This window comes from Desmodus rotundus, chromosome 5 (assembly GCF_022682495.2).
Source record: "Desmodus rotundus isolate HL8 chromosome 5, HLdesRot8A.1, whole genome shotgun sequence".
Classification (NCBI taxonomy): Eukaryota; Metazoa; Chordata; class Mammalia; order Chiroptera; family Phyllostomidae; genus Desmodus; species Desmodus rotundus.
In genome coordinates, this window is record NC_071391.1 from 33318807 (window position 1) to 33343215 (window position 24409).

Genomic DNA, 24409 nt, shown 5'->3' on the forward strand with positions numbered 1-24409 from the left:
ATATGTAGTTACGCTCCATGCCCCTAACTCGGGATACTCTTCTAAAAGCTAACCTAATATCCCATTTTCTCTTCTTTCTTCATAAGACGTCAACCTGATTGGCCAAGGACCTGCGAGTCTCTCTCCAGAAGGTGTGGGAATGCATAACATTGTCTACAATTTCGCCAGGTCCTTGAACTCCATAAACCTGTCTGTGTCAGGAACTACTATAAAGGACACATGGACAAAATCAAAGGGGAGGGTGGAGGTGGGGGAGGGAGGGGTGTTCAGCTGGGATGGGGTGGAGGGATGGGGAGAAAAGGCACACAACTGTAATTGAATAACAATAAAAATTAAAATAAAAAAAAAGAATACAGCCTAGGGTGATATTTTCTGGTACCATCCTTCCAGACTGCCTCCAGTTGCTTTTGCTGGATACAACTGCACAAGCGGCCTCTTTTTCAGCCTTGGGCAAGGGCCCATTCTACCCCTTCACCTGCCAGTCGCTGGGAGGTGTCAATGTATTTGATGAGTGCATGCCTTAGGAAAATAGGGATCTGAGGGGGTGAGTTCAAGTTATCCTTCCCTACTTGTTGGCAGTGAAACCTTGGGCCAGTCATGTAATTTCCCTGAGCCTCATTAGAAAAAAAAAAAAGGAGAAATTACAACTTACATGTATGGGATGGGGACTTGCTTCACTCTTCCCGCTCCAGGACCCTCCCCTCTAACTACAACTACTGGTGCCCTGCCCAGGTGAGCCCACGTCTCAGACCCTGGGCAGTGAGCTCAGACTTGAGACCACGAACGCTCCCACTCCAGACCCCCACGGACCCTCCTCCTCTCTTCCGCACCCCGTCTCTCTTCCACCCAGACCTGAGCATGCCCACCCACCTGGCCTGCCTTCCCCCCCTTTCCAAAAGCACGCGTGCAGCGGGGAGCTCACATGGCGTCCCCAGCACACTCGGGCGCACGAGCCGCCACAGCTGGAACGCGGGCCAAGCGTGGCCCTGCCGGTCCGGCTCCCCGCCTCCCCAACCCCGGGCCCCGCAGGTAGTGGAGTAGGTCGAGATTGCGGGGAGCGGGAGAGCCTGCGGGGCGGGGCGGGGCCCGCGGGGGTGGGGGGCGGGAGCCTGACGGCAGGGCCGGGCAGCTGAGCGGCCCGGGCAGAGGCGCGGAGGCGCGTGGAGCCAGCCGCAGCCGAGTCCGCGCCCTCCCCGCGCCGCCATGCCCCTGGCCTTCTGCGGCAGCGAGAACCACTCGGCCGCCTACCGGGTGGACCAGGGCGTCCTCAACAACGGCTGCTTCGTGGACGCGCTCAACGTGGTGCCGCACGTCTTCCTGCTCTTCATCACCTTCCCCATCCTCTTCATCGGTGAGCGCGCGCCTGGGCATCGGAGGAGGGGAGGGAGGAGGACCAGACGCTGCTCGCAGCACCGCTCGGTGTCCCCTTCCGGCCCCGCGACCGCCGTTCGCCCCCCTCCCGGGGTCCCCTGCTCTGTGTACTAGCCCACGATCTTTGCGCTCGCACATCCCCTCACTCTCGGGCTGCCCCCGAGCCTGCATTAAACACGGAGGACGCTCCTGATCCAGGGGAACCCCAAGTTCTCCCACCTCAGGGCTGGAGTTGGGAAGGAGAAACAGGAAAGCAGAGGTTTCTGTACGCACTGAAAAGGTCCGGAGGACCTCCGGCTGCAACCTCAGGGGTGCCCTGTGGGGAGCCAGGTCACCCCTCCCCCCAGGCACCCTCCCTGTCAGCCGCAGCTGGGCCCAGGAGTGCAGCCTGCGTCTCAGAGGCGGGGATGGAGGCCCTGTAAGCCCTTGTGCAGTCTCTGACAGTCCCAGGGTCCCACTGGGCCTGGGCGAGGAGGGGCGCGAGCTAGCGACTTGGATCCGCTTCCCTGCCACCCCACCTGGGCGCGTCTCCGTAGCGCAACTTCTCAGGCTCCGTGCCGAGCAGCCCCTGACTTTGGACACCAGAGGCCCCCAGCGCCCCTGCTTGAAAGCTCTCTGCGAAGTTGGGTGCCACTGCCCGGACAAGCATGCGTGCCTCTTCACAGGGTCCCCGTCATCTCTCTTCAAGACCTTGAATTTCGCAAGCTGGCTAGGTTTGTCAACTCACAGGGTGTCCCCCTGTCTCCCCAAAAGGTGTTAATTCACTCTAAGGGAAGGAAGAAAATATTGTCACAAAGTTAAAAAGAGCAGGATGCTACAGAAGCAAAGACTTGCTAGTTGTTGACAAAAACACATGCTCATATGTGTATCAAAGTTATACCAGCATTTACACTTCTGTTCTCAACCAAGTGGCTTATTTACATAATGACTTGTCACACAAGAGAGCAGCATATAAAAGGGGTTCCTGCACAGGTGGGCCTGGGCAGGTCCAGGCTTCATGCCTGGACGCTTAGTTTGTGTGTACCAGACACCGGCATTCTCATGCACAGGTGTACAAAGGGGTGTGCTCTCCCCCCCCCCTGCCACCCCCCACCCCTGTGGACCCAAAGCCTAAGCGCCGTCCTGGGGTTCATGCACCCTCCTCCCTGTTCACCAGGCGTTCCACCTCTCCCTCTCTCCTTGCAGGGTGGGGCAGCCAGAGCTCCAAGGTGCACATCCACCACAGCACATGGCTGCACTTCCCTGGGCACAACCTGCGCTGGATCCTGACCTTCATGCTGCTCTTCGTCTTGGTGTGTGAGATCGCGGAAGGCATCCTGTCTGACGGGTGAGTGACTCTCTGAGAACTCCGGAGAATGGATCTGTTCCCCGAAAGGCTCAGGAAGCCCCCAGCTCACCTGCTTCCTATGAGCCAGTATCATTTGCTGATAAATTCAGCATCTGGTTACCCAACATCTCCTGTGTGCCAGACTCTGTGCAGGCACAAGTGAGACCCAGGCCCCACGCTCAGTGCAGCAGGGGGAGGGAACTCAGATCTGCATGCCACAACCCAGTGCAATACCCGAGAGCCTATTAGAGCATCCCAACTCTTATGGAAGATGCCCAGCCTCTTCTACAAGCTGCTGGAGTTACCTTCTTGGGGGAAAAAATTACTCTTGCTTAAGATATTTCCTTAGTTTCCAATTGTATGAGTCCCCAAGCCCTCAGCCTGGCTGGCATCCAGTGTCCTCACAGTCTCTCCCTGCCTGTGGGAACAAAGGCAGCACCTGGGAAAGCGGGTGGGGTGTGAGTAGTGCATGGGGCTGAAGCATGGAACACAGCACGTGAGTGGGGGAGCCATGGAGGATGAGTATGTCAGTGCAGCACTTTTAGGTGAGAACCCTCCGGGGTGTCCAGGGCAGGTCTGGAGTCAGGGAGAGCCTGGAGGTAGAAATAGCACTTCGGAGGTGATTGCAGTAGTCAGGGTGAGAAGCTGGAAATGGTGTGTCAGCAGTTGGGGGTGCAGAAGAGGAGGAGGTGCAGCAGCCTTGTCACTAAGGAAGAGTGGGAGAGTCAGAAAGACACGACGACTGCCCGGGGGAGGTGGTGGCGAAGAGTGGGGGCATTTGGCTTAAACATCTGAGGTCCAGCCCCTCTGAGCTTGAATCTATGCCCAGACCCACTCCTGCCAGCCCTGGCTCCTGCAGCTGGGTGGCGTGGGGATGGGATCCCCCACCTCCCCACACGCTCCCTCACTTTCCCACCTGCAATGCCCCTGCATCCTGGCTTCAGTGGTGATCTCTCTGATAACTGCTTGTCTTGGGGCTCCTGATTATCCAAGTCCTCAGCTCTGCAAGAAGACCAGAAGGCATACTGCCACACAGCTAGCAGGTGACGAGTCTCTAACACCCCTTTCAAAGCACACGAATGCTAGATAGGGGAGGGATGCCTTGTGAGCCTTTAGGCCAGAAATATTCACTGGGTTATAATTAGCATGTGACAGAGAGGAAGACACTCTGCCTAAGGAGAAGGTAGGCCTGGGTCTTTTGCTAGCCCTTCCGCTGTGTACATACCAGCTGTGGGACTTGGGACAAGCCACCCGGCCTCTCTTTCTCTACCTGTGAAATGAGCATCATAATCGCTGCCTTGCTTGTTTCACAGGGCCATAGAGGATGACAGCAGAGTACAAACAGGGTACCAAGCAAGGAGTGGCAGAGCCCTGGGCAGGTAGCATAGCCCCAGAATGTGGGAGACGGGAAGCACTCAGGTTGAGAGCTTCTTCCTACGGCTCTCCAGCAGCCGCTCCTGTGTGGGCTGCACCTGAATCCCAAACCTCTCCGGCTCAGTGCAAATGGCCACCTTCTTCCCTGCAGCCAGGTCAGCTCCTGAACTGGGCACTTGCTGGTCTTTGCTGGCTTCCATCTGTGGTCTCAAACCCCCAGACAAGCAAGTGTGAGGGAGGGACATCCAAAAGCAGCAGACAGGAGGAAATCACAGACCCTGGCCTGGGTGTGCAGATCTGCCTGGAAGTGTAGGGGGCAGGTGGGAGTGGGGCTGGCTAAAGCAGTCGTCTTCAAATTTGACTTTAATTTAGGGTAAGCCTCACTTAGTGACTAATCAAGCCATCCTTTACCTTCAGGGCTTCCTGTCTTCCTTTGAGTATTATTTCTGGGTATGATACTCTGAGTTCAGAACATCCAGAGCAATATAGATCAATGAGGAAACACTTTTTAAAAACATAAGTAGAATGTTTTCCCAGACCACCATTCACTGCATAAAGCCCATATATAAAAAATTTTACCTAATTTCTTACCTAATTCAGTGTCGTAAAGCAGCTGAAACCAATTTTATGAAGTCACGCCATGAAATATTTCTTTCTTTTTTAATTATATTTTTATTGTTTATGCTGTTACACTTGTTCCTGCTTTTTCTCCCTTTCCCCCACTTCCACACAGTGCCCCCTCCCCTCCCGAGCTAATCCCCACATTGTTGGCCGTGCACAAATGTTCTTTGGTTAATCCCTTCACCATCTTTCATCCAGTCTCTCCCCACCCTCCTCTTTTCCGGCAGCTGTCAGTCTGTGTTATGTAGCTAAGCTTCTGTTACTATTTTGTTCATTAGTTTATCTTGTTCACTAGATTCCACATACAAGTGAAATCATGTGGTATTTGTCTTTCACTGACTGGCTTAATTCACTTAGCATAATTTTCTCCAGGTCCATCCATGCTGTTGCAAAATGAAAGTTTCTTCTTTTTTACTGCTGCATAATATTCCATTGTGTAAATGTACCACAACTTTTTTTGTTTCCAGTGCTATTGTAAATAGCACTGCTATAAACATATTCAAAAGAATTCAAGATTCTTTTGAATTGGTGTGTTGGTTTTCTTTGGCTAAATATCCAGAAGTGGAATCACTTGGGTTGTAAGGCAGTTTCATTTTTAGTTTTTTGAGGAAACTCCATACTGTTTTCCCCAATGGCTGGACCAGACTGCAATCCCACCAACAGTGCACTAGGGTTCCCTTTTCTCCACATCCTCGCCAGCGCTTGGGTGTTGATTTATTGATGGTAGCCATTCCGACAGGTATAAGGTGATATCTCATTGAGGTTGAAATATTCATTTCAGTTATGGCTATTCCTCATGTTATTTCATCTTATAAAATGTTTATCATTTCTGCCTTCTATTGCCAAAAATAACTTATTTAAACTTAACGTTGTAACATTTTAGATGTCATTTTCAAAGTGCGTGAGCGAGTATAGGGTTTTTGGGAATTATTTCAAGGAGTACAGGGGCAAGAGTTCTGAAGACCCCAGGGCAGAGTGTTGCTTGTTCCCAATTGCCTCACTAGTGACTGATTTGCTTGGTCCTCCTATATCAGTATTTTGCTGAAAATACCCATTAATCAAAGGTTAAAGAATATTGACATTTACAGTCTCACTTAACATGAAATCTAGAGGTCGTTTTTTTAGTTGGTGTGGTGGCTTAGTGATGGCATCAGGGACTCATCTTTCTACACCATCCTCTGTGTGTCTACACCAGCTGTATCTTCCCTCACGGTCACAAAACAGCTGCCCAGCTGCGGGCATCGCTCGGGCAAGGGCAAAGGGGTCATGCTTGCCCATGTGCCTCTTCCTTATGCAGATGTCCTCTGCAGACTTTCCTTTACATCTCATTGGCTGGAATTGGATGATATAACCACCCTTAGACCAATTGCTGGCAAAGGGGTATGGAATTGCTTGGCAGCTTGAACCAATCACCATCCATTCCTTGGGGCTGGGTGCATGGCTGTTGGAGCAAAGGTGTGTTTCTTTTGTTATGGAAGGAGAGGAGCATGCTGTTCAATGAACAGCTCACCCTGCCCTATACCTATTCCTTAGTCCCACCAGACCACTTGGGGTTCCAACATGGCTCTCCTCGTGTTCCCTGCTTCATCTCTATTGAACTCTTATTCATCTTTCAAAGTCCAGCCTGGTGCCACCTCCTCTGTGAAGCTTTCCTTGGTTGCTCACCAGCCCCTTTGTGCTCTCAGCCTTCTGTTCATCTGCAGTATCATTTCTCTAGACTGTCTAGTCAGTCAGCCCCGAGCTTGGCGGTCCAGGTCCCCACTGTCAGCTTATTGAGGGCAGGGACCCTTGGCATACTGTATAGAAAGAGCAGGGCAGGTGAGAACAGCACCTAGACGAGGCCTCTGACAATGGAGAGGATCCCAACGTGGCTTCAGGAGGAAGAGCAGTCTGGGCAATGCTAGAAAAATGGTTTGAGGCCACATCACTGAACCTTCAGTGCTGGCTGTGGGTTTTGCCATCTATAGGAGGGAGCCTTGGAAGGGCGTGATGAGGACCAAGTAGGTGAGCCTCCTTACCAGTCATGCGGAAGCCTGAGATCTGGGAGAGAGTCTGACTCCCTACGGGTCTTATCCCCAGACCAGAACCCACCCACTGAGGCCTCTGTGAGTCACAGTGGGGAGGGCATGAGCTGGCATTGACTTCTTCCACTCCCAGCCCAAGGGAGGAAACAAAAACAGTGACCTTCGGCTTGTTACTTAATGCCTCAGTTTCCTCAACCGTAAAATGAGGAGACGAAGAGTACTGACTTCCTGGAATTTTATGAAGATAAAGTGAGTTAACATACATAAAGCGCTTAGGACAGTGCCAGGTACATGGTGGATGCTCACTAAATATTGACTCTCAGCGTTATTATTACACCACCTGGGGAGGAGAGCCAGTGCTGACTTCGCTGTCCATGTTAAATGGGGCTGTCACTAAAAGAGCGGTGGTGCCCAGGCCCCTGCACCGCCCAGAGGACCCTAAGGACAGAGACCCAGCTGTGCTCACTCCCAGAAAAGTGGTTCCAGGCCAGAGGCTTTGCCACTGCGGCTGCTGGCTTCCCTACGCCAGGTTCTGTGGGCACAGACCCAGGGAAAGAAGGCCGTGAATTCCGAAGCCTGAACACCAAGCCTTCGTAGCAGCTCTGTGTGGCCTCCTGGGCCCCTTAGTTAACAGGCACATACGGGGTATGGGCTGGGCAGAGCTGCCCGCACATGGTGTGGGGCTGTGCTTGTGTCCCGGAGGCCCCACTGCGTGCTGGGCCCTAAACAGGGCCTGGGCTGCTCTACTGGTATATTCAGCGTATCCACACCCTGTCTGTCTGTCTGTCTGTCTCTCTGTCTCTTGCGCCCATCTCAGGGTGACTGAATCCCGCCATCTTCACCTGTACATGCCGGCGGGGATGGCGTTCATGGCTGCCGTCACCTCTGTGGTCTACTATCACAACATCGAGACCTCCAACTTCCCAAAGCTGCTAATAGGTAGGGGGGGTAAAGGGGCTGGGGGGCGGCGGGGGGGGGGGGGGGTAGGTTACGTGCCTTCAGGCAATATTGCCTGAGGACTTCCTACATGCCAGGCCCTCTTCTAAGTGCTAGAGGCTCAGAAGTGGAGAAGGAAGAAACAAAATCCTGCCATTGTGGAGCTTACAGACAGGCAAAGACAGTAAATAAACGCACAAACAAGTAGTGACGATGCTATGAAGAAAATAAGTCTGGGTAAGTGGTAGAGAGTGATGGCAATGCTGCCATTTGTACCGAGAAGGCTTCGGACCAGAGCGAGCTTGCAGATATTTGGGGGAAGGGTGTTCCATGCAGATGGAACAGCAAGTGCAAAGGCCTCCTGATAGGAACGAACTTGGCAAAGGACCAGTATGGGTAAATCAAATGAAAAAGGGGCAGAATGGTAGGAGATGAGGTCAAGGGCGAGGGGAGGAGCAAGGACGTCTCCTGGGCTTTGGGTCCGAGTGCCTAGGCAAACACGGTAAAGGAGCAGGAATTGGGGTGGAGAGGGAGCAGTTTTTCTCTCTGCGTGTTGAGCTTAAGATGTCTCTGAGATGCCAGCTCAAGTGTCAAATAGGCAATTAGATAAATGAGTCAGGGTTAGAGAGACGGGGAGGTCAGGGCTGGAGGTATACATTCAGCAGTCGCAGGCTTGTAGGTAGCATCTAAAACTTGAGCCTGGAGGAGGTCGCCTGGAGAGAGAATAGAAAGGCCGCAGGACCTGAACCTGCGTTTTGCTGCAACATTTAAAGAGGGTCAGGAAGGAGTGCCGTCTTAGGGCTCTGGCACCGTGTGGCTGGGGTCTCGGGCCGAAAGAAAAGTGGTAACTGTTCACATTTATTGGGCAGGTACTGCGTGCCAGGTTCAGTGCTAAGCTTCTTACACGCAGTATCTCACCTAATCCCCGCACCCTCCCTATTGACACTATTGCTACCTCCATTTGGCAGACGTGGACACCAAAATTTAGAGGTTAAAAATACTAACAGTGGGCACCCATCTAGCACTGACTATGTGTCAGACACTGACCGAAGCATTTTACACACACTAACTCATTTCGTCCTGACAACCATGCTGTGCAGTAAGCACCAGTATTACTTCCCTTACAGATCAGGAAAAAGAGGCTCAGGTTTTGTGATTCCCACTAGCCTGCCCAGCAGGGTGCTGGGCGTCTGGCACCCCAGCAGGCTCTTAACTGCTTCTGAGACTACATGTGGAAGGGTCCTTAGGCTACGCGTTGGGCCAGAGGTGTAAATACACAGGTCTGCCTCCGGGTTTGGGCTCAGTCTACATGTCTAACACCCAGCTGTCCATCTGGCTGTTAGGCTGTGGTCAGACTGTGTGTCATGAAGTCAGACTGTGGTTTTTAGGAGTCACAGCATCTAACTGACATGTGCAGTGTGGAACTCTCTGTATTAAGCCAGAGATAGCACAGAGTCATGAGTGGGCAGATAGTGTTTCCCAGGCTAAGCACGGGGATACATTCCCATGTAAGCTGAGATCCGTCAATCATCCAGGTGACCCCCAACCCCAGGGGCCCCAAGTGAGTATGGTTGGAGGACTAGGGGGAAGCAGGTGGAGAGAAGTTAAATAGGCTTCAGAGAGCTCGCTGCTCCAGGTTCTGAAGCAGCTTCGCATGCACAGAGAATCCCTCATTAAGCACCAGGGCCTGGCTGACTGGTGCCCCTGGAAACACCACGTCTGGGCATCTGGGGAGTGCATTTTCTCAATCTCCAGGAAGCACATAACATTTTCTCCTTAAAGTGCAAGTTACCACCCATCAACAGCCCTGTCCTTCTCCAAGGAACAAGGACTAACTCCCTTCATTCCCCTTTGTTAGAGTTTTGCTCTCCCCAGAGCCAGAAATTCTAGAACAGGGAAAAATGGAGATGATAGAGGGTAATGGGAATTGGGGAAATAGCCGGCCCTCTGAGGAGGCTACTCTCTGCTCACAGGTCTCGAGTCCCACAGAAAGGTGAACCACACTGCAGCTTACATTGTCCCACATAGTAACCTTGATGCTGGGGCCCCAGGTGAGATCCAGGAAATGTTCCATGAGAAAGTCATGTCTGAGCTGAAGAATGAAGGATAGGTAGGAACTAACTAGAAGTAGAAGGGAGTGCTTTGGGAGAAGAAATAGTATATGCAAAGGTCCTGGGGCTGAAGCGTTAGGAAACCTGGAAGAAAAACAGTGGCTAGAGTGCAGAGCAGAAGGGAGCTGCATTCGGAAGACTGGAGTGGCGGTAGTCCAGGCACTAGACAGGGCCTGGAAGGCCACACCACAGGCATTTGCCTTCACCCCAAAGGCAATGGGAAACCGTGGAGGATTGAGGCAGAAGGGGAGGGGGGCAGATGTAACCTATACGTGACATGAAATCTACCTGTTTTAACCACTTTAAAGTGTACAGCTCAGTGGAATTAAGTATATTTAGATTGTTGTATAACAGTTATCACCATCCATCACCAAATGTTTTCATCTGCCCAAACTGAAACCCTGTAGCCAACCATTAAACAACAGCTCCATTTCCCTCTACCCCCAAACCCTCACAAACATGGTTCTTTCTGTCTCTATGACCCTGACTACTCTAGGCACCTCATATGCCTGGAATCATACGCTGTTTTGTTCTTTAGTGGCTGGCTCGTTTCATTTAGCATAACATCCTCCAAGCTCACCCCTGCTGTGGCAGGCGACAGAATGTTCTTCCTTTTTAAGGCTGACTGATACTCCATTGTATGTATCACATTTGGCTTATCCATTCATCTGATGGACACTTGGGTTGCTCCCACCTTTGCCTATTGTGAATAGTGCTGCTGCTAACACAGGTGCATTGAGACCATATTTGGCATGTATTGCTTTGTGGAGGCTAGGTTGGAGGAGAGAGAGCGGGGAAGCATGAGAAGGTTCTCGGGGGGTCCAGGGTAGACATGAGGATGGCCCAGACTCAGATGGGCACCTCGCTGGAAAGAAATAAATGTATTTGAGATATTTGGGGGGTAAAATTGACAGAGCTTGGTAATGGGTGGAATGTGGGGCTGAAGGAGAGGAAAGGGAGGAAAGAAGCAGGAGAAACTGGCATTCTGAGCTTAAACCTCCCAGCAGCCCCTGCGTTACACTGCCTTTTCCATCTCCCCTTTTCTCTGCCAAGCACCAAGCTTTTGCTGGATGCTGCTGCATCTGGCAACAGACAGAGGCTTAGCGCTGTAGCATGGGACTGTGGAAATAACTCCTAGGCTTAGTTCTGGGTCTACCACTAACTCCCTGTGTGATCCTGGACAAGACACTTAGGCTCTCTGAGCCTCATTTTCCCACCTGGACAGGAATAGTAAGTCTCTGACTCAGTTATAGGGTTGTTATGAAGATCAAATCGGACCATGTTAAGTATTAGAGACAAGACCAGTGTGAGGCATATGGTTGAGTCTTGGCTCCAGTAGGTGACCATCACTAAGGGTGAATGAGGTTCTGTGCCTGGGACAGAGTCTGTCTGGGGGAGTGTAAGTGTGGAATCAGGGAGATGGCCTCCAGCTATGGGATTTCTTGTGACCTGGAGACCAGACTGAGCTGAAATATCCTTAGGATGCTTCTGCCTTCTGTCCTAATGCTCTTGCCTTGGGACCTGAGGCAGAGGGCATCTGCCCCTCCCCAGGCAATTTCAGTGTCTCAACCTAACACCCAGCCCAGAACTAGGCTGGGGGCAGGCCCCGGCTTTTGTTTCCAAAAGATGCCCTGGCATTCATGTCCAGGCCCACCTAGGGATGGAGGGCAGGGTGAAGGTCTCCTTCCCTCCATGTGGTTCCTCTAGAGAGGAGCTCTAGGGGATTTAGATTGGCTTTATCTGCAGATGGCTCTAGGAAGTGAGGCGGAAGGAGCTCCCTGGGCTTTTTTTGTTGTGGTTGCTGACAGTGGTTTATTGGTGGGTGGAAGTGGTGGGAATTAAGAGAATAGAATCCACTGATAGCGTCTGATGTTTATGGCCCCAGGTCTGTAATCTAGAGATAATAACAATGTTATAACAGCTGATGTCCAAAGAGTACCCATTCTAATTAGAACACGCGGCTCTAATGCCTGTACGCACTGCCTCCCAGGTCTGTGACTCACTTTTTGTATCCCCCACTCTCCCAGACTCCCTAATGAGAGGCATCACGCGGTAGTGGGCTCTGGACTAGAGCGCCAGGGACCTACACCCTCACCCTCTCTCTGTTACTAGCTTGCAGTGAGTTTGGGCAGATCATCTCCTCCCTCTGGGCCTCAGTTTCCTCATATGAAAAATGAAAGGGCTGGAATGAAGGACTGTTAAGATCTTCTCGGCTTGGAAATTCCACAGGGAAAACAGTATAGGGTGGAGCCTATAGGCAGCCCTGACACTTAATGACTCCGTGACCTTGGACCAATTCCCTGATCTTTCTGAGCCTCGGCTCCTTTGTTTAAAATGAGGGGTCTGACACAGTTTCTGTCATGAGATTATTGTAAGGAATAAATGAGACTGTATGTTTAAAGTGCTTCCTTGGCATGGCACCCACAACTTAGTTAAAGAAATAATTTTCCTATTTTTCTTCTTACTATTTAAAAAGACCAGCTTGCCCTGGCCGGTGTGGCTCAGTGGATTGAGTGCCAACATGCAAATCAGGGAGTCACTGGTTCAATTCCCGGTCTAGGGCACATGCCTGGGTTGCAGGCCATGTCCCCAGTGAGGGGTGTGTAAGAGGCAACCACATATCAATGTTTCTCTCCCTCCCTTCCCCTCTCTAAAATAAATAAATAAAATCTTTAAAATAAATAAATAAAAAATAAAAAGACCAGCTAGACTTCTGAGATTATTGTTTTTGAACATGCCTATTGTTAATGTTTTAAAGTACATACATCATCTCAAAATCACACGCTTATATATTTACACATGCACGTCCCTTTATTCAGAAGTGTGCACACTCGCCTCTGTAACACGTGCTTGTTCACACGCACCCCCCTGACACACTTGCACACACATGAGGGCGTGCACACACCCCCTCCATGCTGTCTGCTCTCCTCCGCAGCCCTGCTCATCTACTGGACCCTGGCCTTCATCACCAAGACCATCAAGTTTGTCAAGTTCTATGACCACAACATCGGCTTCTCGCAGCTGCGGTTCTGCCTTACGGGGCTGCTGGTCGTCCTCTACGGGATGCTGCTGCTCGTGGAGGTCAACGTCATCAGGGTGAGGGTAAGCGGGCCTCGCCTGGGTTACCACACACCTGCCACCCCGCCGAGGACTCACCTGGGCTAGGGTGGGGCTTCTGACAGTGTCCTGCCCCATCCTGCTCCTTTGCCAACTCCTAGAAGAAGTCAGCCTGTTATGCCTTCCTCAGAAAGGGGAGTTGAGGCCAGTGGGAGAAGTTTGGGGAGCAACATTCCACCTGGCCCAGCTGCCCAGAGGGAGAGAAGGTGTAGGCTGTGTTAGCAAGGTCATAGGATCCTGGGCTTGATCCCACAGAGAGGAAATCAAAACTTCAGGTACTGGCTTCTCCAAGTTTGATTTTTGGGGGTGGGAGGAATATTTGTTCTTATTTTAGTGCGTTCATGTTGTCACGCATGTACATGAATGAGTAAATGAGGCTTCATACATGCCTTTTGCTTGCCCCCTTTTCCTCTCTAAGATTCATCCCCTCCCCTACACCTGTCCCTCCCCAGGTGACCCAGATTAACAACCTGGTATGCCTCCTCCCATTCTTTGTTTCTATTATTACTATAATACCATAAATTTCTATCTATTCAGGGTTTTTTCATCAACATATATGCACACAGTTTTTTCCTCTCGGTATTTATTTTATAAAGATGGGACCATATTACAGTTTTCTGCATCTTGCTTTTCTCCTCCAACAGATAGCTCTGAGGACTCCCCCCAAGCATCGTATGGCTGATTTGGTTTTTAAATAGCTGCATAGTATTTCATCATGTGGCTGAGCCATAATTTATTAGCCATTAACCTATCAATGGCATTCACTTGGTTGCCAAGATTTTGCCTCCTCAAATAATGGTGTATTAAACACACTTACTATATCTTTATGTATTGCTGCTTTTATTTCCATGGGAGAGAGTCCAAGGAGTGGAGTTGCTGGGTCAAACTCTCTGTGAGTTTTCGATTTTAATTAATGTTGCAGATCACCTTCCAGACAAGCTGCAATCTACCAGCAAAGAATAAGAAAGCCCTTTCCCTTCCTCCACCCAGCAGTGGGGCTTAGAGCCATTTCTAATTTGGACCAGTCTGATGCGTATGAAATTTCACTTTAATTTGCATTTCTCTGACTCCTCTGCTTTTACTTAATTTGCAGAGTACAAAAGTTTTCTACATTCCCTGCCTCAACAACCTTCACAGCAGCCCCGTGATGAAAGTACCACCCCCTTTTTAGATGAAGAAACATTTTAATAAGATTTGTCCAAAAAGCTAGTAAGTGGAGGAGGCAGGATTCGAACCCAGGTCTGCATGGCTCCACGTTCTGGAAACCCTCCATGGTGGTATCCTGAGATTTGTGGAGAAGACGACATATGGGAGATCTCTGCTCCTCCCCAATCTAACTTGAGCCCAACCCAACCCAGCCCAGGGGATTCAGAGTAGGCCTCAATGAAGAGTCAGGAAGCCCTGGTGTTCGTGGCCAAGAGGGTTGGGCGATCCTTTTCCGGGAGATAGGCAAACAACGGCCCCATCTATTAGAGATCAAGGGTGGGATGTCAAAATCCCAGATCTTTGCTGCTGGGACAAACTGGAGAATGGTGAGAAACCGCACTTGCCCGTCTCCAGTGACCTGTGTGCCCCACAGAGATACATCTTCTTCAAGACGCCCAAGGAAGTAAAGCCCCCAGAGGACCTACAGGACCTGGGGGTGCGCTTCCTGCAGCCCTTTGTGAACCTGCTGTCCAAAGGCACCTACTGGTGGATGAATGCCTTCATCAAGACTGCCCACAAGAAGCCCATTGATCTCCGAGTTATCGGGAAGCTGCCCATCGCCATGAGGGCTCTGACCAACTACCGGCGGCTGCGTGAGGCCTTCGATGTCCAGGAGGTCAGTGGGGGTGTGGCCACAGCATCTGTTCCCTGCCCTCTGGTTTAGAGTCACAGACGGGAGCCTCAGAAAGCATCAGGTCAAAACTCTGCTGAGAAAGGAGGGGAAAGTGAGGCCCAGGGAGGGGAAGAAGCTTCCCCTAAGTCACACAGCGAGCCAGGGACAAGTCCAGGACCAAAGATTCATAGGACAGTCACAGCTGAGATGGCCCTTATGGTTTAGGTCATCTGGTCTAACATCCTCATTGTCCAGGTGGGGAAACTGAGGCCCTGAGAAGGGACGTGACCCCACTGGATTCCATATGCCCTGTGCTCTTTCTTCTGGAGCTCAGTGATTGAAGGTGGAAATTTTCACCCGTTTTGGAGAGCAAGGACCTTTGTGACCTGATCTTTACAATAACTCTATGAGTTGGGCCAGATAAAGACCTCCCCATGTCACTGAGGAGGAAACTGAGGCCCTGAGAAAGTCATGACCTCCCCAGAGCCAGCCCACAGCTGGCAGGTAACAGAGCCAGTCTCCTGACTCCCAGTTCAGCACTCCTGTGCTACCTCAGCCTTAGCACGGTGGGAAAACACCAAGGCCGACGTGGTGGCAGGTGGTAACAAGTGAGTATGGCATATGCCACTCGCTCATTACAGTGCTGTGCTCGTCACGTGGTCCCTGACCAGCTGTGTGACCTTGATCAATATTCTGGCCTCAGTTTCCCCATCTGGACCATGTTGGCATTGATAGGGCCCACTGAACTGTGCACTTGGTGGCTCTGAGATTTATTCCTGGAGTTCACCTATTTGCAGCACACGTGGCCACTGGGCTTCCCCAGGTGGCAGGGGCCAGGGGCTTCCTGGGATGCTGGGCCCTGCAGTGAACGGGCCCTCGGCCACTCTAACCTGGCCATGGGTCTCTCTGGGCAGCAGAAGAACACGCAGAGCCCGCAGGGTGCCCGGGCCATCTGGCGAGCACTCTGCCATGCCTTTGGGAGACGCCTGGTCCTCAGCAGCACTTTCCGCATCTTGGCCGACCTGCTGGGCTTTGCTGGGCCCCTGTGCATCTTTGGAATCGTGGACCATCTTGGGAAGGAGAACCGTGTCTTCCAGCCCAAGGTAGGCCGCCCAGGGGTAGGGCGGGGCACCCTTTGGAAGGTTTTCACTGGGGGATGACAGTGTTCCAGGGGCAGAGGTGTTTGAGCTGTGGCTGCAGCAGGGCGACACCTCACACATGCACAGTATTGCTCCTCACTTGGCAATCTCCCCATCCAGAAGATGCTCCGCATAGGTCAGCAGAAATGCCAGGAGGTGAGCTTGTGCTCCAAGAGGGTTTCTGGCACCCTGCTCTCCCCACCACACTGTCACCACCGTAATACCTCTCCTGATCATTTAGTCATTCAGAAAGGTGCAGGAAGTGCATTTGTTTACTCAGCAGAAGAGCTTTGGTGATTTGTTGGCTTTTAGTTCATGTCATCGTAATACACTCTAAGTCCCTCTCAGGGTCTGTCCTCCTCAGTTCCGTGTATCCATAGCACTCAAGGTTCCTCAGGGGCATCTGGGGGGCTGCTTTGAGGGAAGGGAGCATGGAAAACTCCCATGCATGGGGTGTTTTCTTCCCCCGCTTCATAATTCATTCAAAGCTGCACTAGTTCTATTAATAGGTTGGACTTTCCCATTGAATTTCTTTCTAAAAGAGAGTTCCAGGTCTTAAAAATATGTGAAACTCCTTGGACTCGATCAGCAATTTTCAACCTTTTTCACCTCATGAGACACATAAACTAATTACTAAAATTCTGTGGCACACCCAAAAGTATATTTTTTGCTGATTTGACCAAAACATAGGTATAATTTTGATTCATTCACACCAGATGGCTATTGTCGTGTTGGCTGCTGTCATTTTCTTATTTGATAGTCTAAGGGAAAAGGGGTCAGTGCCGCTGACTAAATAGTCAGGTAGTGCGTGCTTTCAACATTCCCACGGCACACTGGTGTGCCCGCGGCGGCACGGCGGTGAAAATCGCTGCATTAGGTGACATCCACTGGCCTTTCCAGCGTTAAAGATGCTACAAGCTGAAATTTGTTGGACAAAAGAGCCAGAGAGTTTTTCTGGGGAGTTATTTTCTCTGCTTGCAGTAATAGCATTCACTGTGGGGTGGGGGAGGGTGGGGTGTTTAATTCTTTCATCTGTTCTTTTTCTTGCCATTTCAGTTTAGATGGTCACAAAATGGAACTTTTCGCCTCTAATAAGACTCGGCATTTTATCTTCCCAGAAAGAACATCATTATAACCCTTTAACCACAAACAGACAGTCCAAAAATGATGCAGAGAATTACTAATTAGGGACCTTAATAATGTATGGCGCTCCCTCATGCACTGCTGTTCAACTCCTGGGCTCCCAAACTGCAGAGAGCATTTAATTCTCAGGAGGTCCATATTAATTTTTTCTTGAGCTATAATTAATCAGCTGAGCACTTTTGGCCGGGAGTATGAGACACTCCAAGTCCATTTGTCTAATTTATTCAGCAAATGTTTACTGAACCCTACTACGTGCCAGACCTGGCTGAGGCTGTGGGAATCCAGAAGCAGTGGTTATGATGGGGGCCATTAACAGTGATAACAGCCACTCACTGGCCACTCCCCACATGCCCAGCTGTGTGCGGGAGTTACCCGTGTGTTATTTCAATCCCCAAAGCGACCCTGTAGGGTAAGGATGTTTTTTTGTGACAGCGTCATTGAGATATAATTCATATAACATGCAACTTATGAGGTTGGTATTTTTATCCCTGTGTTACAGATGAGTAACTTGCAGCTCAGAGAGGTTAAGTAACTTTCCTTAGGGCCTTTCAACTAGCTCGTGACAGAGTCAGGGTTTGAAGCAGTCTCTTGTACTCCCTAGTCTGGGCGCTTACAACTATGATGTCAAATCGACTATTGTAAATATTATTGCCAAGCTGGCACCTCTGGTCTCAAGGATTATAAGATTCAACCGAGGAGAGAGAAAGCTAAGTAAAATGTTTTTACACTGTGTGTTAAAGACTACCTGTAGGAGGTAGATACAGGGAACTGTAGATGAAGGAGTGACTAACTCAGCAGCTTCATGGAGGAAGGGGTCTTTCAGAGGGGCTTTGGCTGGGCCAAGATAGGCAGATTTTTTATTGTGTTAGGAACGTGAGGACTCTTTTGGCTTATTTAGACTTCAATGACTTTTGAGGCCTTCTCTGGCGTTTGCGCCTCTGAACAAACTTGGTCCAAAAGGAGAGGGGAAGGGATTGCTTCTCTTGTCCACAGGAGTGTCACCTTCTAGCTTTAGTCTGACCATAGGTGTCTGCAGAATTGGCAATCTTGCAGCAACAGAGAGCCAGTTGTTAATATTAGGAAGAAGTGACACGGGCCAGAGCCCTCATCTACTTGTCTTCTTCTTCCTGTGTTTTCCCAAAATCTTGTGGAATTCTCCTAAGGAGAGAGCTGGGAGACAGGAAGTGACGAAGAGATGGTGAGAGCAGCACTTAGAATATTAGTTCCTCAGGACACTAGCTTTACCTTCCCTTTTCTCTTTACAGACGCCAGGCTTGCCTGCTTTCTCTCTGGAATGCTCTTGTCCCAGCTACTTGTCAGCACATAAATCCCTGAGACCGATGGCCCTGCCTCAGCGGCAGCAGGCCTTATCAGGTTTAATATTTGTTCCCTGTGGCCCAAATACAATCAGCAAGCTAAGACACAGAAATGAGAGTGGAAAGTAAATACAGTCTCTAATGGCAGCAACAAAGAATCCTCAATTGTGCGGTTGATTGCGATATGGCTTAATTTTCATTTGGGCTTCTGAGCTCAGAAAATGGGGGAAAGGGGTCATTGATTGAGGTCACTTGGTGCATCCCCCTGCCTCCCAGCAGCTCTAACCCAGAGAGACAGGTGCTATTCTGGTCCTTATGAATCCACGGAGAGGGAAGCTGTCCCGCTACATGTTGCAGCGTTTAACAACCCCCTTAGTGAGAAAGCCCTTCTTTCGGCTTATCCTGTATCCACCCTGCTGCCATCTGCACAGCTGGGCACCATTGGTTACTTCATCTTCCGTGGCCACCCTGTCCTCTCTTCCTTTTCCAGGACACTCACAGTTGGCAAGAATCCCCCTGCCCTTGGCATCTGCAAGGACAAACATTTCTCATTTCTTCTTTAATTACTGGAAGTGCCTTATGGCCTGCCAAACCTTTGATGCTTCTGTCCCCACTGCCATTCCCCAGGAAAAGCTGGGACCCAGACTGGGCACGGCTCATTATATACCTCTTTCCAACCCCTCTCCTGCCCAACCCCCACCCACAATCTGTCACCTGCCATGGATGCCACTGATCTGGCTGGAGGGTGAGGAAATTGGATTCAAAAGAACTACTGGCATCTGAAAGCTGCCAGCACTGCCCTAGGCTGTCAGCTGAACAGAGAAAGGAGGAACAGTCTGGGTACAGTCCAAGGGCCAAAGCTTTGAACGGTCTCTAAATCTCGATGGGAGAACGTGGAGGTTTGTGAATGTGTATGTGCTTGTTTCTGAATGAGTCCTCCTGGGAACCGCTCAGGGTGCTGTTTGTGTGTCCTTTCTTATATCCCTGTGTCTGTTGGTATGTCTTTTTCCATGTGTGTCTGTGACCCCATTTGAATGCCCGTATTTATGGCTATCGCTATGGGTGACTTTGTGACCTTACATGCATTTCTGTGACTTTGCGAAACCTGTGTGTGGGTGGGTCTCTTCATGACAGCGCCCATGCCTCTGCTCTAGCCTGGTGTGCCTTCCTTCATTCACCTCACTGACTCCTTGTCAGCTGCCAAGACCCAGCTCAAATGTCACCTCCTCCAGGAAGCCTTCCTTTGGTTGAATTAGATGCCTCTCCTCTGTGCTTCCATAATATCCTATGTTTGCACCACCAAGGCACCCCTTGCCTTCTTCCTTGACTTAACCCTGAGTCCCTTAAGACAGAAGCTGCATCGTCTGCCCTCCGTGTGCTCGGCTCCCAGCTCTAGGCCTGGCAGCCAGGAGGCCCAGGAGAAATGATTTCAACAAACAATGCAGGACACGGACAACAATGTAGTCATTGCTCTGGGCAAGGGGGTATAAGGGGAAAAATATAATAAAGATTAAATTAAAAAAAAACAAATAATACAGAAGTTACCATGTATTGAGTGCTCACACTTCCTAAATTGTTTTAACCTGTGTTGCTACATTGCATCCTCACAACGATGTTCTAAAGTAGAAACCCTTAATGGCCCTGTTTTGCAAATGAGGAAACTGAGGCTCAGAGAAGTTGGGAACTTTCCTAAGGACCCATGGCGAGTATACAATGAGTCGGGACTCTAATTCAGACTCAGCTGCCTCAGAGGCCAGGCTCAAAACCACCACGTCAAATGGCTGGCGACAGAAGGGTGGGTATGTTGGTACATGCAAGGCCAAAGATAGCTCTCATTGTTTTTACCCACAGCCCCCAGGGCTAGAACCTATAGGCAGTCCACCTTTTGGGTCCTTCCAAAATCAGAAGCAAGATCCCAAGCGACCCCTCTCCTTTGAACTGCAGAGAACAAGGCAAGTGGGCCTTTCAGTCATACCTCTGGCCAGGCAGGGGCAATGGGGGTCATACTGTAGAGCCACAAGTCCAGGGTTCTAGTCTTACCTCTGCCACAAACTCTCTTTCTGCTCATCAGTTACTTACATTTTGTAGCCTTCGTTGGCTCAACTACAAAATGGGGAAATGTGTAATAACTTCTATAGAAATTAGATGGGAGCTGCAGATCTTATGCATTGCTTAATCTTAAAAATATTTATTGAGTACTGTTGGGGGAAATCTCTGGAAACAAACACAGTTTCTTCCCAGAGAGCCTGTGCAATGTGAGATTAGGGCATCTGACCCTCCACCAAATGTGATGTTATAGGTCCTTGGCCTTCCCTCTGCTGCCGCGATGCCTTCAGGGCACACAGCCTCCCAGGACCCTCCTCCCGCTGGACTTCACCAGGGCCTGCCTTCTTTGGGCAGCACCAGGGCCTCTTTGGCTAATCTAGCACCCACTTCTTAACCAAAACTTTGCTGTTCTAGTGCCATCCTTTTTAAGTGTCTCTTTGAAGAGAGATGAAACAATTAACTACATCGTGACTTATGCCTGCAGGAACATTTGTATTGTAACAGGTCACAAAATCCCTGATCCAAAGAAAGGCAGTTTCCGACCCTAGGGTGTACGTGTTGCAGGGGAAGGGCAAAGGCTTTGCTTTCACAACTGCAGAAAGAGAATTTGTTGCCTTGTTTTAAAAAAATGTACGAATACAGATGTGCGGATGAGTGCATTTAACAAGTACTACCCCTACCTGTCCGACACTTAGGGTCCGTTTATTTTTCCAGCCCTCATTCTCCACGCCGTGCATTTTCTGATCATTGTGACCCAGCACACGTGTGGCCTTCTGAGCTGCTCAAGAGCTTTCATGACGAGTGCTCTTGGGCGCATAGCGTTCCCTTGCGCGTCACATACACCCGACATTCCCTGTGGTTAGACACTCACAGGGATTGTTGCACTCGCCCCCGCTCTCATCCAGAGATAGCCATTTTTGCACATTCAGCCATTCCTTTACATTAAATTATGTCCTTTGGAATGAATTCCCATGATGTGCTTTGTTGCTTTAAAATAGCGACTCTGTTCTGCAGAACTGGGTCTCTGCAGAGAACAGCAGAACAGAAGAATTCCCTGCATGACTTCATTTTTGACTCAGAACCAGCCAAGTGGGCGTGCTTCTCCCCCCCACAAGTCACAAGCTTATAGCTGACAGTAAAAGACTCAAAGTCAAAAGGCTAGACGCCCTAAGCATTAGGTCTGGGGTCGTGTTTTTGGCACTCTACAAATTCATGTTCACACATTCTCCTTTACAGCATATGACCTGGGGCCAGCCTCTTAACTGTGCTGAAACTCCATTTCCCCATGTATAAAAGTGGCTTAATGATGCTACCCTTCTCATTCGGGTTTTATGAGGATAGAGTTCTGCACCTGATAGTGTGCCCTGCCCCTTGCTTCCCTGTAAGGTTAAGTTTACCCCCATCCCACTCTGCAGCCTAATTTCAAGGTCTATTTTGCTGCTCCCCCCCCACACACACACTACCTTCTCCTTTCTCCCTCTGGTACTTTGACAAATGAGAAAGAGAGACGGGGCTTCAGACCTCAGTCGGTCTTCCTCTAAGAGTCCTGCATGTATTCCTCAATGGTCTCACTGTGTCTGCTTCCTGCTGTCCCCAAAATGAACAGACCCCTGTCCCACAGAGCAAGGGAGAAACCACTGTGAGCAGGACCAGCTCCATGGAGCAGCGAGGGCTGATTTAGAGTCCTGTTGAACCAAAAGGCAGTATCTTTTCGCTCATGAAGTTGTGGATCCAGGATCCAGGAATGTCTGCCTCTAGGGAAAGGACTCCACTCAGAGTCCTGCCCCTTTCATCCTGACCGTGGTCAGGGACCTGCCCTCGGCTCCTTCCCATCACTTTGTTCCCAGCACAGTTTCCCCACAGCAGCTCCCACACCCTTCCAAATAGCTTGCAGAGTTCAGGGCAGAGCCTCAGGAGGGGAGAGGTCTATCTTCATGGAAATATTGATGTGGCTCTGCTGGGGAGCAATGAACTTAACCAAGATCAAAGTTTTCCCGGGAGCTCTTGATGCTGAATTTGGAAGCAGGCATGATGGTTGCTGTTCCCTGGTATCTTTAGCAACAAAGTCAAAATGGGTTTGTTTTTTTTTTCCCCCCACTGCTTATCATCTGAGATCTTCCTGGAGGTGCAGCAAGCAAACCTTAAATTTAAAAGGAGGTCCTGGGAGCCTGCAAGGCTGGGGGCCTTGGGTCTGAAATCTTTTCAGTCTGTTAGAGGCAATGTGTTCCCATCTCTCGCCTGGGAGCACAGCCATGCCATATTTTTCCCTGGTCCTTCTGTCCAGAAATTATCGCACAGCAGGCTGTTGGTGAGCGTGGGACAAGGCCTCCCCTGATTCCGTTTTTGTGGCCGAGAACACACATCGTGGGATTTGTCCTAGCAGTTCTGGTTTGGGCTGCTCTGTGATTCGCTCTATTTATTCTTGTTCCAGCCAGAGGGAGCTCCCCTGGGCCTGCTGGCCACAATGCTGAGTCACGTTTGTGGGCCTGAGGTTAGAACTGGGCCACATTCTATTCTTCCAAGCAGGATGTTGAAGTGGGTATAGGCAGCCCTCCCTATAATGAAAAAAGTATTTAATTCATCAGTCTGATCTTTCACTCGTAAACAATTGCACAAGGCTTTGTGAGCATAGGGGTGGGGGCGGGGCTCCTGTAATAATGACCCTTCTGCACAGTAGCAGGCGCTAATGGCAGTCTTTCTGCTGACAATGGCCGTCACCTCCGAACTTCTCTTTCCAACAGACGCAGTTCCTCGGGGTTTACTTTGTCTCGTCCCAAGAGTTTCTCGCTAATGCCTACGTCTTAGCCGTGCTTCTCTTCCTTGCCCTCCTACTGCAAAGGACGTTTCTGCAAGCATCCTACTATGTCGCCATTGAAACCGGAATTAACTTGAGAGGAGCAATACAGGTACTGGGATGATTATTTTTTCACTTCATAGTAAGAACCACGTTACTTGCCCTCACGGACACACAAGGATGATTCTGCTGTGCATTTATTTTTTAGGGCCCTTTAACGGTGTTTTGAAACAACCAGCATTGACAGCTCAGTGTGGGATAGTGGCAAGTGCCTTGGGCTGGACTTAGGGAATGTAGCAGTTCTAGCCCTGGTTCTGCCTTGGACTAGACCCCTGATGTCAGCCACTTAGCCCTTGGGCCTCTGCGCTTTCCAGCCTTGAGTGGGACTGAGATCACTAATCCATTGCAGCACTCTTTCCTGCTGAATACAAATGCAGCCCCAGGATCCTTTAGTGCTATTCCAGAGTTTGGCTACCAGTCTTCTTTGGGTGCAAAGCAGGAAATGTGTTTGACATACCAGGATTAGAGAGCCTCTAAGATCTCCTGGCGATCTGAAATCTTGGGTCATAATAAGAGAGACTTATCTGCTCTGATAGGTCCCTTGGGTCTGGCTTCTTGCTGCTGCCTTCTGTGGATTCCTTCTCAGGGTCCGTGGGAAGGAGGATCAAAGTCAGGGAGGACTCAGGGTCCCTTTAGGCAAGCTGGGGACCAGGGTTGGCTAAGCCCCAGTGTTTTTATTAGAATTTTGGTTCAGAGGTTGGAATGAAGAGACCCAGGATGAAAGTGCTTCACATAGGATAGAAGTTTGTTTTTCATAGTCAGTCAGGGCTGGTATGATGGCTACACAATCATCGGAGACGTTGGTTCTTGTTCCAGTGTTGCCCTGCTAGCCTTCTCTGAATCGCTTTTATCTTCGGGTTTCAGACAACCATTGAAATCGCCACTGTCCTCTCTACATTGAAACCGTCAGGAAGAAAGATGGAACAATAGGAGAGAATGCTTGCTGCCTTCTTTCAGAAGTATAAGGCAGAATTGCACGTATTCTCTTCCATCCCCTTAGCGACAAATTGGCTACCTGGACGTACCTAAAGAGGCTAAAAAGCGGGGTCGTTCATTTTGACTGCCATGCGCACCCTGCTAGAAACTCTTGTGGTGGAAAAGAGAGAATGGACATGGGGGGACAGCTACAGATTCTGCCATGTCCAGCTATTCCTGTGAAGTCAGTAAAACACTAGGAAGTTGGGATTAGACCCCAAAGCTACCTCATTCTT

General features: G+C 50.1%; 1 protein-coding gene across 4 annotated transcripts in view; it reads left to right on the forward strand.

Moving 5' to 3' along the window:
* Positions 1–1144: 1144 nt before the first annotated feature.
* ABCC8 (ATP binding cassette subfamily C member 8) overlaps positions 1145–24409 on the forward strand; it is a 74911-nt gene continuing 51646 nt past the window's right edge. Inside the window, exons 1-7 of one of the 4 annotated variants that reach the window (XM_024558824.3) lie at positions 1145–1351; positions 2557–2698; positions 7535–7656; positions 12700–12866; positions 14461–14703; positions 15618–15803; positions 23086–23250. In XM_024558824.3, coding sequence (XP_024414592.2) covers positions 1204–1351; positions 2557–2698; positions 7535–7656; positions 12700–12866; positions 14461–14703; positions 15618–15803; positions 23086–23250 — 1173 coding nt within the window. In that variant the 5' untranslated portion in view covers positions 1145–1203. Of the gene's footprint in view, positions 1352–2556; positions 2699–7534; positions 7657–12699; positions 12867–14460; positions 14704–15614; positions 15804–23085; positions 23251–24409 lie in introns of all 4 variants that reach the window. The other 3 variants (XM_024558823.3, XM_024558825.4, XM_024558826.4) reach the window with 3 other exon arrangements.